Raw genomic sequence first — 20,980 nt, 5'->3', positions numbered from 1 at the left:
CACATTAACTGACTTACTAGTACAATGCTTAAAACATGGCTACCATCATCACATTAACTGAGTTGCCTCTGCAATGCTTAAAACATGGTTACTATCATCACATTAACTGAGTTGCCTATACAATGCTTAAAACATGGTTACCACCATCACATTAACTGAGTTGCCTCTGCAGTGCTTAAAACATGGTTACCATCATCACATTAACTGAGTTGCCTGTACAATTCTTAAAACATGGTTAACATCATCACATTAAGTGAGTTGCCCATACAATGCTTAAAACATGGTTACCATCATCACATTAAGTGAGTTGCCTATACAATGCTTAAAACATGGTTACCATCATGACATTAAGTGAGTTGCCCATACAGTGCTTAAAACATGGTTACCATCATCACATTAAGTGAGTTGCCTCTGCAATGCTTAAAACATGGCTACCATCATCACATTAACTGAGTTGCCTCTGCAATGCTTAAAACATGGTTATTATCATCACATTAACTGAGTTGCCTATACAATGCTTAAACATGGTTACCATCATCACATTAACTGAGTTGTCTGTACAATGCTTAAAACATGGTTACCACCATCACATTAAGTGAGTTGCCTCTGCAATGCTTAAAACATGGTTACCATTGTCACATTAACTGAGTTGTCTGTACAATACTTAAAACATGGTTACCATCATCACATTAAGTGATTTTCCTCTGCAATGCTTAAAACATGGTTACCGTCATCACATTAAGTGAGTTCCCTGTACAATGCTTAAAACATGGCTACCACAATCACATTAAGTGATTTGCCTCTGCAATGCTTAAAACATGGTTACCATCATCACATTAAGTGAGTTGCCTGTACGATGCTTAAAACATGGTTACCATCATCACATTAAGTGAGTTGCCTGTACAATGCTTAAAACATTGTTACCATCATCACATTAACTGAGTTGCCTGTACAATTCTTGAAACATGGTTAACATCATCACATTAAGTGATATGCCTGTACAATGCTTAAAACATGGTTCCCATCATCACATTAACTGAGTTGCCTGTACAATGCTTAAAACATGGTTACCATCATCACATTAACTGAGTTACTAGTACAATGCTTAAAACATGGCTACCATCATCATATTAACTGAGTTGCCTCTTCCTTGCTTAAAACATGGTTACTATCATCACATTAACTGAGTTGCCTATACAATGCTTAAAACATGGTTACCACCATCACATTAAGTGAGTTGCCTCTGCAGTGCTTAAAACATGGTTACCATCATCACATTGACTGAGTTGCCTGTACAATTCTTAAAGCATGGTTAACATCATCACATTAAGTGATATGCCTGTACAATGCTTAAAACATGGTTACCATTATCACATTAACTGAGTAGCCTGTACAATGCTTAAAACATGGTTACCATCATCACATTAACCGAGTAGCCTCTGTAATGCTTATAAAACATGGTTACCATCATCACATTAAGTGAGTTGCCTATACAATGCTTGAAACATGGTTACCATCATGACATTAAGTGAGTTGCCTGTACAATGCTTAAAACATGGTTACCATCATCACATTAACTGAGTTGCCTGTACAATGCTTAAAACATGGTTACCATCATCACATTAACTGAGTTGCCTGTACAATGCTTAAAACATGGTTACCATCATCACATTAACTGAGTTGCCTGTACAATGCTCAAAACATGGTTACCATCATCACATTAACTGAGTTACTAGTACAATGCTTAAAACATGGTTACCATCATCACATTAACTGAGTTGTCTGTACAGTGCTTTAAACATGGTTACCACCATCAGGTTAAGTGAGTTGCCTCTGCAATGCTTAAAACATGGTTACTATCATCACATTAACTGAGTTGCCTGTACAATGCTTAAAACATGGTTACCATCATCACATTAACTGAGTTGCCTCTGCAGTGCTTTAAACATGGTTACCACCATCAGGTTAAGTGAGTTGCCTCTGCAATGCTTAAAACATGGTTACTATCATCACATTAACTGAGTTGCCTCTGCAGTGCATAAAACATGGTTACCATCATCACATTAAGTGAGTTGCCTATACAATGCTTAAAACATGGTTACCATCATGACATTAAGTGAGTTGCCCATACAATGCTTAAAACATGGTTACCATCATCACATTAAGTGAGTTGCCTCTGCAATGCTTAAAACATGGCTACCATCATCACATTAACTGAGTTGCCTATACAATGCTTAAAACATGGTTACCATCATCACATTGAGTGAGTTGCCTCTGCAATGCTTAAAACATGGCTACCATCATCACATTAACTGAGTTGCCTCTGCAATGCTTAAAACATGGTTACTATCATCACATTAACTGAGTTGCCTATACAATGCTTAAAACATGGTTACCATCATCACATTAACTGAGTTGCCTATACAATGCTTTAAACATGGTTACCATCATCACATTAACTGAGTTGTCTGTACAATGCTTAAAACATGGTTACCACCATCACATTAAGTGAGTTGCCTCTGCAATGCTTAAAACATGGTTACCATCGTCACATTAACTGAGTTGTCTGTACAATACTTAAAACATGGTTACCATCATCACATTAAGTGATTTTCCTCTGCAATGCTTAAAACATGGTTACCGTCATCACATTAAGTGATTGCCTGTATGATGCTTAAAACATGGTTACCATCATCACATTAAGTGAGTTCCCTGTACAATGCTTAAAACATGGCTACCACCATCACATTAAGTGATTTGCCTCTGCAATGCTTAAAACATGGTTACCATCATCACATTAAGTGAGTTGCCTGTACGATGCTTAAAACATGGTTACCATCATCACATTAAGTGAGTTGCCTGTACAATGCTTAAAACATGGTTACCATCATCACATTAACTGAGTTGCCTGTACAATTCTTGAAACATGGTTAACATCATCACATTAAGTGATATGCCTGTACAATGCTTAAAACATGGTTACCATTATCACATTAACTGAGTAGCCTGTACAATGCTTAAAACATGGTTACCATCATCACATTAACCGAGTAGCCTCTGTAATGCTTATAAAACATGGTTACCATCATCACATTAAGTGAGTTGCCTATACAATGCTTGAAACATGGTTACCATCATCACATTAACTGAGTTGCCTGTACAATGCTTAAAACATGGTTACCATCATCACATTAACTGAGTTGCCTGTACAATGCTTAAAACATGGTTACCATCATCACATTAACTGAGTTGCCTGTACAATGCTTAAAACATGGTTACCATCATCACATTAACTGAGTTGCCTGTACAATGCTCAAAACATGGTTACCATCATCACATTAACTGAGTTACTAGTACAATGCTTAAAACATGGTTACCATCATCACATTAACTGAGTTGCCTCTGCAGTGCTTAAAACATGGTTACTATCATCACATTAACTGAGTTGCCTGTACAATGCTTAAAACATGGTTACCATCATCACATTAACTGAGTTGTCTGTACAGTGCTTTAAACATGGTTACCACCATCAGGTTAAGTGAGTTGCCTCTGCAGTGCTTAAAACATGGTTACCATCATCACATTAACTGAGTTGCCTCTGCAGTGCTTAAAACATGGTTACCATCATCACATTAAGTGAGTTGCCTCTGCAGTGCTTAAAACATGGTTACCATCATCACATTAAGTGAGTTGCCTGTACAATTCTTAAAACATGGTTAACATCATCACATTAAGTGATATGCCTGTACAATGCTTAAAACATGGTTACCATCATCACATTAACTGAGTTCCCTGTACAATGCTTCAAACATGGTTACCATCATCATATTAACTGAGTTGCCTGTACAATGCTCAAAACATGGTTACCATCATCACATTAACTGAGTTGCTAGTACAATGCTTAAAACAATGCTACCATCATCACATTAAGTGATTTGCCTCTACAATGCTTAAAACATGGTTACCGTCATCACATTAAGTGAGTGCCTGTATGATGCTTAAAACATGGTTACCATCATCACATTAAGTGAGTTGCCTCTTCAATGCTTAAAACATGGTTACCACCATCACATTAAGTGAGTTGCCTCTGCAATGCTTAAAACATGGTTACCATCATCACATTAACTGAGTTACTAGTACAATGCTTAAAACATGGTTACCATCATCACATTAACTGAGTTGCCTGTACAATGCTTAAAACATGGTTACCATCATCACATTAACTGAGTTGTCTGTACAGTGCTTTAAACATGGTTACCACCATCAGGTTAAGTGAGTTGCCTCTGCAATGCTTAAAACATGGTTACTATCATCACATTAACTGAGTTGCCTGTACAATGCTTAAAACATGGTTACCATCATCACATTAACTCAGTTGCCTCTGCAGTGCTTTAAACATGGTTACCACCATCAGGTTAAGTGAGTTGCCTCTGCAATGCTTAAAACATGGTTACTATCATCACATTAACTGAGTTGCCTCTGCAGTGCATAAAACATGGTTACCATCATCACATTAAGTGAGTTGCCTATACAATGCTTAAAACATGGTTACCATCATGACATTAAGTGAGTTGCCCATACAATGCTTAAAACATGGTTACCATCATCACATTAAGTGAGTTGCCTCTGCAATGCTTAAAACATGGCTACCATCATCACATTAACTGAGTTGCCTATACAATGCTTAAAACATGGTTACCATCATCACATTGAGTGAGTTGCCTCTGCAATGCTTAAAACATGGCTACCATCATCACATTAACTGAGTTGCCTCTGCAATGCTTAAAACATGGTTACTATCATCACATTAACTGAGTTGCCTATACAATGCTTAAAACATGGTTACCATCATCACATTAACTGAGTTGCCTATACAATGCTTTAAACATGGTTACCATCATCACATTAACTGAGTTGTCTGTACAATGCTTAAAACATGGTTACCACCATCACATTAAGTGAGTTGCCTCTGCAATGCTTAAAACATGGTTACCATCGTCACATTAACTGAGTTGTCTGTACAATACTTAAAACATGGTTACCATCATCACATTAAGTGATTTTCCTCTGCAATGCTTAAAACATGGTTACCGTCATCACATTAAGTGATTGCCTGTATGATGCTTAAAACATGGTTACCATCATCACATTAAGTGAGTTCCCTGTACAATGCTTAAAACATGGGTACCACCATCACATTAAGTGATTTGCCTCTGCAATGCTTAAAACATGGTTACCATCATCACATTAAGTGAGTTGCCTGTACGATGCTTAAAACATGGTTACCATCATCACATTAAGTGAGTTGCCTGTACAATGCTTAAAACATGGTTACCATCATCACATTAACTGAGTTGCCTGTACAATTCTTGAAACATGGTTAACATATCACATTAAGTGATATGCCTGTACAATGCTTAAAACATGGTTACCATTATCACATTAACTGAGTAGCCTGTACAATGCTTAAAACATGGTTACCATCATCACATTAACCGAGTAGCCTCTGTAATGCTTATAAAACATGGTTACCATCATCACATTAAGTGAGTTGCCTATACAATGCTTGAAACATGGTTACCATCATGACATTAAGTGAGTTGCCTGTACAATGCTTAAAACATGGTTACCATCATCACATTAACTGAGTTGCCTGTACAATGCTTAAAACATGGTTACCATCATCACATTAACTGAGTTGCCTGTACAATGCTTAAAACATGGTTACCATCATCACATTAACTGAGTTGCCTGTACAATGCTCAAAATATGGTTACCATCATCACATTAACTGAGTTACTAGTACAATGCTTAAAACATGGTTACCATCATCACATTAACTGAGTAGCCTCTGCAGTGCTTAAAACATGGTTACTATCATCACATTAACTGAGTTGCCTGTACAATGCTTAAAACATGGTTACCATCATCACATTAACTGAGTTGTCTGTACAGTGCTTTAAACATGGTTACCACCATCAGGTTAAGTGAGTTGCCTCTGCAGTGCTTAAAACATGGTTACCATCATCACATTAACTGAGTTGCCTCTGCAGTGCTTAAAACATGGTTACCATCATCACATTAAGTGAGTTGCCTCTGCAGTGCTTAAAACATGGTTACCATCATCACATTAAGTGAGTTGCCTGTACAATTCTTAAAACATGGTTAACATCATCACATTAAGTGATATGCCTGTACAATGCTTAAAACATGGTTACCATCATCACATTAACTGAGTTCCCTGTACAATGCTTCAAACATGGTTACCATCATCATATTAACTGAGTTGCCTGTACAATGCTCAAAACATGGTTACCATCATCACATTAAGTGATTTGCCTCTACAATGCTTAAAACATGGTTACCGTCATCACATTAAGTGAGTGCCTGTATGATGCTTAAAACATGGTTACCATCATCACATTAAGTGAGTTGCCTCTTCAATGCTTAAAACATGGTTACCACCATCACATTATGTGAGTTGCCTCTGCAATGCTTAAAACATGGTTACCATCATCACATTAACTGAGTTACTAGTACAATGCTTAAAACATGGCTACCATCATCACATTAAGTGAGTTGCCTCTGCAATGCTTCAAACATGGTTACTATCATCACATTAACTGAGTTGTCTGTACAATGCTTAAAACATGGTTACCACCATCACATTAAGTGAGTTGCCTCTTCAATGCTTAAAACATGGTTACCATCGTCACATTAACTGAGTTGCCTCTGCAGTGCTTAAAACATGGTTACCATCATCACATTGAGTGAGTTGCCTGTACAATTCTTAAAACATGGTTACCATCATCACATTAAGTGATATGCCTGTACAATGCTTAAGGCATGGTTACCATCATCATATTAACTGAGTTGCCTGTACAATGCTTAAAACATGGTTACCATCATCACATTAACCGAGTTGCCTGTACAATGCTTAAAACATGGTTACCATCATCACATTAACTGAGTAGCCTCTGTAATGCTTAAAACATGTTTACCATCATCACATTAAGTGAGTTGCCCATACATGCTTAAAACATGGTTACCATCATCACATTAAGTGAGTTGCCTATACAATGCTTGAAACATGGTTACCATCATCACATTAAGTGAGTTGCCTGTACAATGCTTAAAACATGGTTACCATCATCACATTAAGTGAGTTGCCTGTACAATGCTTAAAACATGGTTACCATCATCACATTAAGTGAGTTGCCTGTACAATGCTTAAAACATGGTTACCATCATCACATTAAGTGAGTTGCCTATACAATGCTTAAAACATGGTTACCATCATCGCATTAAGTGAGTTGCCTATACAATGCTTGAAACATGGTTACCATCATGACATTAAGTGAGTTGCCTGTACAATGCTTAAAACATGGTTACCATCATCACATTGACTGAGTTGCCTGTACAATGCTTAAAACATGGTTACCATCATCACATTAACTGAGTTGTCTGTACAGTGCTTAAAACATGGTTACCACCATCACATTAAGTGAGTTGCCTCTGCAATGCTTAAAACATGGTTACCACCATCACATTAAGTGAGTTGCCTCTGCAATGCTTAAAACATGGTTACCATCATCACATTAACTGAGTTACTAGTACAATGCTTAAAACATGGCTACCATCATCACATTAACTGAGTTGCCTCTGCAATGCTTAAAACATGGTTACTATCATCACATTAACTGAGTTGTCTGTGCAATGCTTAAAACATGGTTACCACCATCACATTAAGTGAGTTGCCTCTTCAATGCTTAAAACATGGTTACCATCGTCACATTAACTGAGTTGCCTTTGCAGTGCTTAAAACATGGTTACCATCATCACATTGAGTGAGTTGCCTGTACAATTCTTAAAACATGGTTACCATCATCACATTAAGTGATATGCCTGTACAATGCTTAAGGCATGGTTACCATCATCACATTAACTGAGTTGCCAGTACAATGCTTAAAACCTGGTTACCATCATCACATTAACCGAGTTGCCTGTACAATGCTTAAAACATGGTTACCATCATCACATTAACTGAGTAGCCTCTGTAATGCTTAAAACATGTTTACCATCATCACATTAAGTGAGTTGCCCATACATGCTTAAAACATGGTTACCATCATCACATTAAGTGAGTTGCCTATACAATGCTTGAAACATGGTTACCATCATCACATTAAGTGAGTTGCCTGTACAATGCTTAAAACATGGTTACCATCATCACATTAAGTGTGTTGCCTGTACAATGCTTAAAACATGGTTACCATCATCACATTAAGTGAGTTGCCTGTACAATGCTTAAAACATGGTTACCATCATCACATTAAGTGAGTTGCCTATACAATGCTTAAAACATGGTTACCATCATCGCATTTAAGTGAGTTGCCTATACAATGCTTGAAACATGGTTACCATCATGACATTAAGTGAGTTGCCTGTACAATGCTTAAAACATGGTTACCATCATCACATTAACTGAGTTGCCTGTACAATGCTTAAAACATGGTTACCATCATCACATTAACTGAGTTGCCTGTACAATGCTTAAAACATGGTTACCATCATCACATTAAGTGAGTTGCTTGTATGATGCTTAAAACATGGTTACCATCATCACATTAACTGAGTTGCCTGTACAATGCTTGAAACATTGTTACCATCATCACATTAACTGAGTTGCCTGTACAATGCTTAAAACATGGTTACCATCATCACATTAACTGAGTTGCCTGTACAATGCTTAAAACATGGTTACCATCATCACATTAAGTGAGTTGCCTGTACAATGCTTAAAACATGGTTACCATCTTCACATTAAGTGAGTTGCCTGTACAATGCTTAAAACATGGTTACCATCATCACATTGAGTGAGTTGCTTGTATGATGCTTAAAACATGGTTACCATCATCACATTAACTGAGTTGCCTGTACAATGCTTGAAACATTGTTACCATCATCACATTAACTGAGTTGCCTCTGCCTTGCTTAAAACATGGTTACCATCATCACATTAAGTGAGTTGCCTGTACAATGCTTAAAACATGGTTACCATCATCACATTGAGTGAGTTGCCTGTACAATGCTTAAAACATGGTTACCATCATCACATTAAGTGAGTTGCCTGTACAATGCTTAAAACATGGTTACCATCATCACATTGAGTGAGTTGCCTGTACAATGCTTAAAACATGGTTACCATCATCACATTAAGTGAGTTGCCTGTGCAATTCTTAAAACATGGTTAACATCATCACATTAAGTGATATGCCTGTACAATGCTTAAAACATGGTTACCATCAACACATTAACTGAGTTACTAGTACAATGCTTAAAACATGGTTACCATCATCACATTAACTGAGTTGCCTGTACAATGCTCAAAACATGGTTACCATCATCACATTAACTGAGTTACTAGTACAATGCTTAAAACATGGCTACCATCATCACATTAACTGAGTTGCCTCTGCAATGCTTAAAACATGGTTACTATCATCAGATTAACTGAGTTGCCTGTACAGTGCTTAAAACATGGTTACCGTCATCACATTAACTGAGTTGTCTGTACAGTGCTTAAAACATGGTTACCACCATCACATTAAGTGAGTTGCCTCTGCAATGCTTAAAACATGGTTACCATCATCACATTAACTGAGTTCCCTGTACAATGCTTGAAACATGGTTACCATCATCACATTAAGTGAGTTGTCTGTACAATGCTCAAAACATGGTTTCCATCATCACATTAACTGAGTTGCTAGTACAATGCTTAAAACATGGCTACCATCATCACATTAACTGAGTTGTCTGTACAATACTTAAAACATGGTTACCATCATCACATTAAGTGATTTACCTCTGCAATGCTTAAAACATGGTTACCATCATCACATTAAGTGAGTTGCCTGTACAATGCTTAAAACATGGTTACCACCATCACATTAAGTGAGTTGCCTCTGCAATGCTTAAACATGGTTACCATCATCACATTAAGTGAGTTGCCTCTGCAATGCTTAAAACATTGTTACCATCATCACATTAACTGAGTTGCTAGTACAATGCTTAAAATATTGTTGCCATCATCACATTAACTGAGTTGCTAGTGCAATGCTTAAAACATTGTTGCCATCATCACATTAAGTGATGTACAATGCTTAAAACATTGTTACCATCATCACATTTACTGAGTTGCCTGTACAATGCTTAAAACATGGTTACCAGCATCAGATTAACTGAGGTGCCTCTGCAATGCTTCAAACATGGTTACCATCATCACATTAAGTGAGATGTCTATACAATGCTTAAAACATGGTTACTCAAAAGTGATGTTTTTCAAGCTGCGGGTCACTTTTGTTATGAAAAAGTTATATATTGCTTGATTTTTTTTTTTTTATGAAAGCAACTATTCCATGTGGTAGTCACTGCTTTTGTAATTGTTTAATGTGTTTCAAATAATACTTCCATCATATTGATAGTTTTATTTGTCTCTATAAAAACATTGTGATTGAAACAGCTTGATACTCCTTCTAGTTGCTGTTTATTATGCATGAGCATTAGGTGTGTATTTGGCTGAATATGAAATTACTCACTTGCTGTATACCATATTGCAGGAAAGTTATAAAAAATACATTACATTATGATTTTGTATTAAATAGGAAAACACCGGAATCCATTGCCTAACTTCAAAATTACAGTGAAGTTCAAATTTGCTTCAGTGTTGAAATTTTTAAAGTCAATATTAGTATTTTCTCAAAACTTTAGCATCCTAATATGTCAAAAACAAAAACATTATTCAGTGAAAAATCCACTTTATGCTTTTTTTTAAATTTAGGTTTTGAAGTCTTAAATAAGACATTAGGGAAGTAATGGTTTGAGATATATAATAATGATTTGAGATTATTATTTTAAAGGTTGATAAAACACAGTTCAAAGATGTTTGTTAGATACATATAATTTTGTCTAGTTTGATGCAGAAATAATAAGATGTAAAATATAAAATAAGTAAAATTAAATAAAAATATATACATGGTTTGACACATACAGCTTTACGTAGGCCATTCTAATATTGAATTCACATGCAGATTGTGACAAGATTTTGTAGAGCCCACCTTAGTGAAGAAGCAAGACAGCAGCAGCATTTTAGCTGATGGTTTTTTTTATCAACAGTTGTTATATTTTTTTCTTCTAGTTTATTTGTTCATAGTTGTTTCATATACTTTCCTTTCAGATGGCATTTTGAGCTTACTGCAGATGCTGGGTAAGGCCTATCAGGCCTTGTCTCAGTACGAGTGTAAAAAGGCTATAGACCTGTTTTCAGAGATACCCCAACACCAGTACAGTACAGCCTGGGTTCTCTGTCAGTTAGGTAGAGCTTACTTTGAGCTTACAGAATACCAAAAGGTGAGAAAAGTTAGCATGCTGAATTTTTTATTTTAATATGTATGTTTTTAGTTAATTGGTGATTTTCATGTTCATGCAGCTCAATAACAGCCGTTTGAGACACTAAATTCACTATTTATTGAGGAGTAGCAAGTTTACTCACCATCAATAACAGCTGTTTGAGACACTGAATTCACTATTTATTGGGGAGTAGCAAGTTTACTCACCATCAATAACAGCTGTTTGAGACACTGAATTCATTATTTATTGGGGAGTAGCAAGTTTACTCACCATCAATAACAGCTGTTTGAGACACTGAATTCACTATTTATTGGGGAGTAGCAAGTTTACTCACCATCAATAACAGCCATTTGAGACACTGAATTCACTATTTATTGGGGAGTAGCAAGTTTACTCACCATCAATAACAGCCATTTGAGACACTGAATTCACTATTTATTGGGGAGTAGCAAGTTTACTCACCATCAATAACAGCCGTTTGAGACACTGAATTCACTATTTATTGGGGAGTAGCAAGTTTACTCACCATCAATAACAGCCGTTTGAGACACTGAATTCACTATATATTGGGAAGTAGCAAGTTTACTCACCATGAATTCAATGACCTAATGAAGAATGATTCATCTTTGGAAACTAAAGACATCTTTCACAATCCAAGAAAATAAGCATGATGAACATGTGATTTTCTAAAAACAAAATTAAATTATAGCACAGAAAATAAATGATTTGACAGTATTTGAGTTTCATTTTGATGGAATACATTATTTGTTAGCAGATAGCAACAAATGCTATCTTGTGGTAGTTTGAGCTTCAACATTGTCATGGTTTTTTAGGTCCATGTTTTTTTAGATATAACATGACAGGTCACATCACACCTTTCATGCATTTGTCCATCTGCCATTGTTTTTCTTGCAGTCTGAACTCCCACTGCACTGATTGAGGGAGAATGATTTTATTTGGTATGGTGCAACCTGAACTCCATCTGCACTGATTGAGGGAGAGTGATTTTATTTGGTATGGTGCAACCTGAACTCAATCAGCACTGATTGAGGGAGAGTGATTTTATTTGGTATGGTGCAACCTGAACTCAATCTGCACTGATTGAGGGAGAATGATTTTATTTGGCATGGTGCAACCTGAACTCCATCTGCACTGATTGAGGGAGAGTGATTTTATTTGGTATGGTGCAACCTGAACTCCATCTGCGCTGATTGAGGGAGAGTGATTTTATTTGGTATGGTGCAGCCTGAGCTCCATCTGTGCTGTTTGAGGGAGAGTGATTTTATTTGGTATGGTTCATGAAAATGAGTAAACAGGAATGATGGTTTTGAATCTAGATGCAGCCATCATGGCAGGAACGGATGGTGTCAAAGGATTCATTTTCAGTTCAGTTTTCACTGTTTTCTAAAAACATTTAAAAAAGTTACGATCAGAGTTTCTTTATTGGAAAATCTTTGCCCTCATCATATTGTCCGCAATACCATGTCATGTTGACACATTTCTTGACATATTATAAGGTAGGAAGGAGTTCATCAAAGATTGTATTGTACCATCACATCTTATTTCTCTTCACATGCAGGCCGAGAAAATATTCAGCGAAGTCAGGTTAACCGAGCCATACCATTTAGAAGGTATGGAATACTACAGTACTGCCCTTTGGCATCTCCAAAAGGAGGTAGAGTTATCCGCTCTTGCTCAGCATTTGACAGAAATTGATAAAAGATCGCCAGAGGTGAGAGCTGATTTTGTCCTTATATCATTTTATTTTGTCTCTTTATTAACAAAATTAACTATATGCATAATACTAAGAATTTAAAATCTCATACAAGGCTATAAACATTTTAAATTTTGCTTGTGTAGATAGGATATCATGTCTCACAAAAGCGGATTAATCCACTTGTTCATATACATCAGGGTTACAATTTTTCATCTGACATGAGGATTGGTTGAGTGTCTGGTACAGATTCTGATCCTGATTGTGCAATTTTCCTATCCGATACCGATGCATATTAAGCGACGATTTTTCTCACATTCCTGGGTGCAGATATTAGATTATAATCAAAATGGCACCCATTTGGAACTGATAAAGCATTAAAGGATAAATGTTCTTAGGGATGTTAAAATGCAGGTAGAGTAGATAGCTACTTAAAACTATGGATAGCAGACATTTGTTGTGTGTTGAATATGATGAAGGCATAGTGACTATGTACCAGTAAAAACTCTAATTTGACATTATGTCATATAAGATAATAGTAACATGATACAGTATGGAGATATTTTCCACCAGTGTTCTACACTACAAAATACAATTAAACATGTACTATTTGCAATCAGGAATGTGGTAAACATTGTTTTTGATACATTCCTAAGTTGACATCAGTTATCAGCAGTGGAGATATTATATGTAGTGTAGGTCTGACCAACATAATAATTGTTGAGAATTTATTTGTTCAGTGACATCATTATTTGCTGATACATGTGTTATGTTTGTAAATATCGTATTTAAATACAAGAAATTATTACATTAGCAGTATTGAAAATGCAATAAATAGATAGGAAAAGTAGAATTGTGGCTAATTTAAATTCTTAATAGACATAATGAACCAATACAATGAACAGAGGACACTTAGTGTTACAATTGTTGATTGTGTAGTTTGTGTAGTATGATGAATTTTATTGGAATGGAAGAAAGGATGAGACATCAGATGCATCGTAATTTTTATTTACTGTATGTACTTGCTTACAGGTCAAGTCAATCAGCAAACTACACAGACTAAGATCTGTCATCACATAATGTGCTGGCAGATCTGGGTCTATGCAGTTTCTTAGAAGTAATCAGGAAAACAACCAAGATAGACCCTGATCTGGTGGTGCAGTATGCATTAGCAAATCGAGATCTATTTTCTTACAGTTGAAATCAACTTATAAGAGAGTATATATGGAATATATCTAATGCAATCAATTGATATATAGCTTCCTTGGTTTTGAGAACTGTGTGGCACACATGTAAGAATGAAGTGTATGGATGTATTGGAGAAATAAAAAGATATGATGTGTATACACGCTTATAAGTTAAGCCCATTGCAAACAACATAGATTCTGATCTGCCATCACATAATGTGCCAACAGATCAAGGTCTGTGTTGTGTTTTCTGCAAATGACTCCCAACAATCTTCATCGATCCAGATATGCATACTGGTGCATTTTGCAATGACAGATCTGGGTCTGAGCAGTTTCTAGTTGGATTGACTCTAGTTGGATTGACTTACAAGAAAGTATATATTGAAATACGGTGTGTGTCAGATGGGATGGGGGCATTTCTTTTAGGTCGGAATAATTTTCGATTTAAAAATTCGTACTTGATTATGGGGAAAAAGGAAAACATGCAAATTTGTTACTAGAAAATTTCTCCTTTGCAGGCTTGGTGTACAACAGGAAATTGTTTTAGTTTACAAAAGGAACATGACATAGCCATCAAATTCTTTCAAAGGGCCATCCAGGTGAGACATACAGATTGTCTGTAAATTGTTTCTTCCTTTATAATAGATGTTATGATCTTTCAAAGAGCCATCCAGATTAGTTATTCAGATAGTATGCAGATTTCTTGTTTTCCTTTATAATGGATGTTATATACATTTTTTTTGTAGTATTTAAATTGCACAGATTTTATGAGCATCAAATTTGAAGGATATTATCCAGGAAAAATTGTGTTTATATTGTTACACGTAAATTTTGTTGTGAACAAAACACATGAAAAAATTTAGCAAAAAGAATTCAAGTGTACAAAGATATAGTACATGGTATCAATAAATGACCCAAATTTTTTTTTACCTTTAAACAGGGTTCCCGCATGGTCTGGAATTCTGGAAAAAGTCTTAAATTTGAAAATTGCTTTTCCAGGCCTTGAAAAAGTCTGGAATTTTTTTAAAATAAATAAGAAGTCTGGAAAAAGTCTTCAGTTTTTGTTGTTCCGGAAATGTGACTGTTCTTTGTGGAGCTCTTTGGATGTTACTTGTACAACACAATATATCAAGGCATGTATAGCTGATAAATTTGTGGGAGAAGGCCATGCCATTTTGATGGTTGTTTGCTGACTTATTGCAGACAATTCAAAATTTTCCATTTCATGGATTATTTCATTAATTTAAGTTTTGTATTGTGCTAGTGAGTATTTATTTTAATATCATTTTTTTATTATTTGATTTGACATACTTGGACGAATCTTTTGTGTGCCTATGTGGACCTGATATTTAAAGAATGCCTGGACATTGTGTTTATAACCCTCTGGGGGAAGAAACTGATGACTTTAAAGTCTGGATAGGGCCTTCCAAACTTAAGACTTTAAAGCCTGGATAGGGCCTTTCAAACTTAAGACTTTAAAGCCTGGATAGGGCCTTTCAAACTTAAGACTTTAAAGCCTGGATAGGGCCTTCCAAACTTAAGACTTTAAAGTCTGGATAGGGCCTTTCAAACTTAAGACTTTAAAGCCTGGATAGGGCCTTCCAAACTTAAGACTAAAACATCATGTGTTACATATATTGGAACTCTAATTTTTTATATATTATTGTGGACTGTAAGTAATAGATTGCAAGATTTTGCTAAGGTAAATAAAATCTTATAGCTTAAATTATATTTTTCATCTCTTCACATTTTACTCGCAGTTTTAAGTATTTTAGCCCCATTAGGTCAATAAACGTGTCACGTTGTTAGGTCTTGAAATTTTTATTTTTAGGTCTGGAAAAGGTCTGAAATCTTTATTTGAATTTATAGCAGGAACCCTGTTTGAATTTTTAATGGAAAATAGATACAACAACAAAGTTAAATATTTGCCTATTTTTTTTTAAATTTGGCATGCAATTTTGCATCACATTTTCTCAGGCAGTCTCAAGCATGATTTCAGATGATCCACTTTGATACATACATACATATATATATATATATGTATATATATATATATATATATATATATATATATATATATATATATATATATATAGTGATGCAGTTAGACTGAGGTCCAATTGTTAAAGTAAATCTGTTTATTAAGCCATTGTGATAAAAAAAATGTCTGTCCCAATGTAATTTTAGTTTGAAGCCCCTTTGTTAAAGTAAATCTTGTTTATTAAACTGGTTCATTCTTAAAACCTTATGGCTTATTGGGTTATATGTACCTGGAGTAGTGAAGACAATATTTTGATCTGTTATTTGATCATTTCTTGACAAAACTGCAGACACTGGGCAGTAATTGCAACACACATCTATTTCTTGATATTTTTTTTACATGGAATATTTACAAATGGATAAATTCCAACCATTTTTCAGTGGTATATTTAAAAAAATGTCTTTTGTTTGAAGAAAGTCAGCTTAATGTGTTTTGTGGTTGAGCTTTGTAAAGGGCAATTTCATTATCAAAGCAACAGGGCATACTGGCAGGGCAGCAGGTACATGATAAGGACAGTAGGGTGCATCTCTGGTATTTTTTACCATGGACATTTCTAATCTTTTAGGTTTATTTCAGTTACATTACCTATCAGTTGTCACTTTTCAGAAGGTGATGTCATTCAAAACATTTCTTCAGAGTGTTACAAAAATCTGAATATTAGGAATAGATAAAATAATTTTAAAATTGTGAATCGGGCATAAAATCCAGTCTGAACAATCATATTAAATAGGGACCCATAGGGTTAAAACTGGTTTGGTTACCTCCCACTTTTTTCACCTGAACTAGCTTTCTTTAGTGCAATCCTAAACTTGGAAATGCAAACCCATTAAGACTTAAAAAAAAAAATTTTTAACAGTGTTACAGATCAGTAGGAGACAATTAAAATAATAGTATTGTTGTGATCAAATCTGGACATTGGCTTTTCCTGGTTTGGTCTGGATCTGGATTTTGGTAATAATCTAGAGTTGATCAGGGAACCAGACTAACTTTACAGGGGATACCTCAGAAGCTTTGATTTACCCAATTTGTTTATGCAAAACACTTGTGTGAACAAGCATATGCTTGTGCATTATAGCATCATCTGTAAATATTGCACAATATACAAAACAGGTTTACAGTAAAGGAGACAATGAGTCTCTTACAAAGTCCAAACAATAGGCACAGAAGTATGACAAGAAATATTCAGATACGTGGCTGTACTTGGAAAAAAAACGAAGAAAACACTGGAAAGGCAACAACTAAATTTATCAGACATGTAGTACTGATTTTAATATTTCTCATGGCAAGAGAGATGATTGCTGCCACTTGAATTTGAAAATAACAAAGTTGACATTGAGCTGAGAGATCTAGCAAGGAACATTTTACTTCCATCAGGTTTGGAAATGCAGTTTCTGATTCTAAAATGGGGACCATGAGAGCTGAGGTTTACTTTTTCAAATGTTTTTGCTCAGCATCATTTTGCCTTTGCTATATAAACTTTCAAGTGCTTGATTATCAGGTTGACAATAGCAGTTCATGTTATTTTGTTACACCTTGATAGAAAATTAGTTCAGTTTACAGAAAAATAACAATAGTCTTTCTGAGGTATTTTCGCTGTTGGCAGGTCTACTAGACCTGTTGCAGTATGAAAGATTTTTTGCATTTTGCAACTTATGTAATTATGATTTCATTGTTCGGTAGGGAGGTACCCATGACATAAAACAGCATGAAAAAGCTAATGAACATCAGCATGCTGCTTCATCATCAACAGCACAGCCTGAACTTAAAATATTTATAAATAGTAGATACAGCATTATTGTAGTTTTATCGAAAGTTTTTCTTTTCATCTAAATTTCTTTTAGAAATGAACCTTCCTCTATCAGTTGCCAGTGTTGCTGGCAATTCATTTTGCACCTTTTTTCCAGACAGCAATATCACAAAGAATTCCTTGTGTGCTAGAACAAAAAAAGTTCAGTAAAGAAAAAACATCACTCAGATACCAGATCATCAGTAAAAGGTGGTACATTGGAATTTATTGAAAAAACAAGGTCTTGAAAAGGCTCCTATAAACAGCCTGTGTCTGAGTGTGTTGCACTCTTGCAACTTCTGAATGGGCACCTGACTGGAACGGGGTGCCCATTCAGAAGGTGCAAGAGTGCAACACATGCATCTTTGACATTAAATTATTAACTTGACTTTATTGCACGGGATGTTTTCTACAAATGTGGATGTATGTCATGACAAGGTTAAATTATACAGTGAATGTGAGAATCCCTCTAATGCCTTAACTTATCAGATCCATCAATGGAGCAATCCAAGTTTAGCTTTTAGGCTGCTGTAGAGGAAGGTTTCAGGGTGCTGCCAGCTCTAGAATGTCCACCACTTCCATCTGTGAGTCAGGCATTTACAGATGCATTTGGTGAAAATAAAGGAAATTTTGATATGTTGAAAGAAAAATAAATCCATGACCTGGGGAATGAAAATGAATTCTTTTCTGAGTAAACTTCTGGCATCCTTTTTGGTATGCTAGTAGAGGACCCATATGGACACTGTTGCCAATTAACTACTAACATTAGTTACAAACATCTGTTATGTATATTTGATTTAATTTAATTGTTTGTTTGTTAGTTTTAAATCATTATTTATTCATTACATGCTATTGTAATGTAATTGTATTTACTGGATTTGAAATTTTCCAGAAATATTTCAATTTGACCTGACTGTTTTTTGTAAACACTAATAATAGAAACTTTATATCTAATGCTGACCTAGTTCCTAACCTTAATTCATAATCAGTAAGAGTTGAAGTAAACAACTTTTTATTATTTTTTTAATTCTTTCTCAGTGTAAGATTCATAAAGTGAAATTAAGACCATACTGGGAGTATGTGATGTTAGGCATGTAAAAAGTTTCTATTTTGTTCTTCAAACATGTTCAGATGACCCACCTCGGGCGTCTGTTTTGTGTCTTACTAAGACTTATTATTGATATATTGAGAAATAATAATTATTCTTGCCATAACACTTGAGAAGTCAAAGTGTTTTATGTTTTGACCAGTTTTGTTTGGGCTAATTTTTTTGTTTTCTTTAAATTATTTGGATTCCAAGAGATTATTTTTCCCTGTAAATGCATGTGCTTTAAATTAATTCTTGGACAAGGACAGTTATCAAAATTTACACTGAATTCAGTGGAATATTATTTTATGTGCTTCAACAAAGAACTGATGGCACATCAGTAAAACTCTGACCACAGCATATTTCATTGCCTTCCATATTCGATTTCATCGGGATTTGACCTCAGTTTCATTAGGGCTTTTTATTACTAGGACTTCACATTTTTTTAATTCTTGGATTATTTTTGGATTTGATTTGTAAAACTAAGTTCTTTTTCTTATTTTTACCTTGTTTTTCTAAGGAAAAATGCATTATTTGTTAAATTTTACAAAGCTTGTTGTCTTTACTCTTTTTTTTTGTTGCATTTTGTAAGAGCCTAAGCGTAACACATCACAGTGGTGATTATGTCTATCCCACTATTCTGCATAGTAGAATAAAATGTTTTCATGTTACCTCAAAGCCCATTCATATCATAGTTGTAACATTGTCCATGTTGGATCTGCATCACTAGTCATTTTCCGATTTGTTGAAAAGGGATCATGCTTGGGACTTCAATGCTTGGGGCTTGGTGGCTAGAATCATGAAGGTTATCTGTGTCATTAATATAAGAGGTAGGCTCATGGCAGGTATCCCTCTGGAAAAGTTCCAACCAGAGATTATGGTTTGTATGGATTCCAATTTGTATGGTTGTAGAACCCATCACTTTCCATTCTTTAATATGGTCAGTAGCAAAGAAATTGCCCCTTCATATCAACCTTCTGGAAATGAAGGCGATAATTAAGACCTTTCAACCTCTCATGTCAGGAAGGACCATCTTTATGGGAAAGTAGTTCTGATCATTCACTGATGGTGGCCTGCCTCCTCAAACGGGAGACCAAATCACCCATTCTGTGCACTCTGGTATGGTAGTTTCTTTGCTGGTTACAAGCTAAATATGAAAAGTGAACACCTTCCAGGCAGGCTCAGTGTTCTGACCAATTCTCTGTCAAGAAAGAGCCAGATCTTTCATATGGATTGGTCCTTTCATCAGTCGATATTCATCAGATTTGCTTGCTTTGTGGGGCTTAAGTGACAGACTTTTTTTGCAGCAAGGTGGAACAAGTTCCCACCTTTATCTTCCAATTCCCAGAGCCTTTGCCTACCCACAGCACCCCACCCCACCCCACCCCTTTGTACTAGTGTTGAAAGAATACTGAAATTGGAGTGCCAGAACTGCAAACTGCTTCTGATAGCACCACTCAGATGGGACAAATCCAGGGTCAGTGATCTAATTCAGTGGTTCCAACCCCTGGGTTGTACCCCAAATTAGGGTTGCAAGGACATTCGGGAGGATTGAGGAGGGTCACCAGGATTAGTTCTTGAGGCTGGCAAAACTTTAAAAAATGTGGAAATGGGGTTGTGAGGCTCAGAAAATATATTTTTTAGGGTTGTAGCCCAATAAGGTTAGGAACAACTGATCTACATGATCTAGAAATGGATGGGCTCAGAAAAAAAAATCGAGCAAAACCAATTTTATTCAAACAGTTGCAATCACAGA

At 35.6% G+C, this 20,980-nt stretch overlaps 1 protein-coding gene across 1 annotated transcript in view; it reads left to right on the top strand.

Annotated features, from left to right (window-relative positions):
* LOC149776418 (cell division cycle protein 27 homolog) overlaps nt 1–20,980 on the top strand; it is an 83,561-nt gene that overhangs the window by 36,605 nt on the left and 25,976 nt on the right. The window contains exons 12-14 of the mRNA XM_089940830.1: nt 11,237–11,409; nt 12,989–13,141; nt 14,829–14,909. Coding sequence (XP_089796956.1) covers nt 11,237–11,409; nt 12,989–13,141; nt 14,829–14,909 — 407 coding nt within the window. The remainder of the gene's footprint in view (nt 1–11,236; nt 11,410–12,988; nt 13,142–14,828; nt 14,910–20,980) is intronic.

The sequence above is a fragment of the Sinohyriopsis cumingii genome, chromosome 18 (genome assembly GCF_028554795.1).
Source record: "Sinohyriopsis cumingii isolate HCF-2022 chromosome 18, ASM2855479v2, whole genome shotgun sequence".
Taxonomy (NCBI): domain Eukaryota; kingdom Metazoa; phylum Mollusca; class Bivalvia; order Unionida; family Unionidae; genus Sinohyriopsis; species Sinohyriopsis cumingii.
Note: the sequence above shows the minus strand (reverse complement) of the source record. Positions and strands in the feature narration are given on the sequence as shown.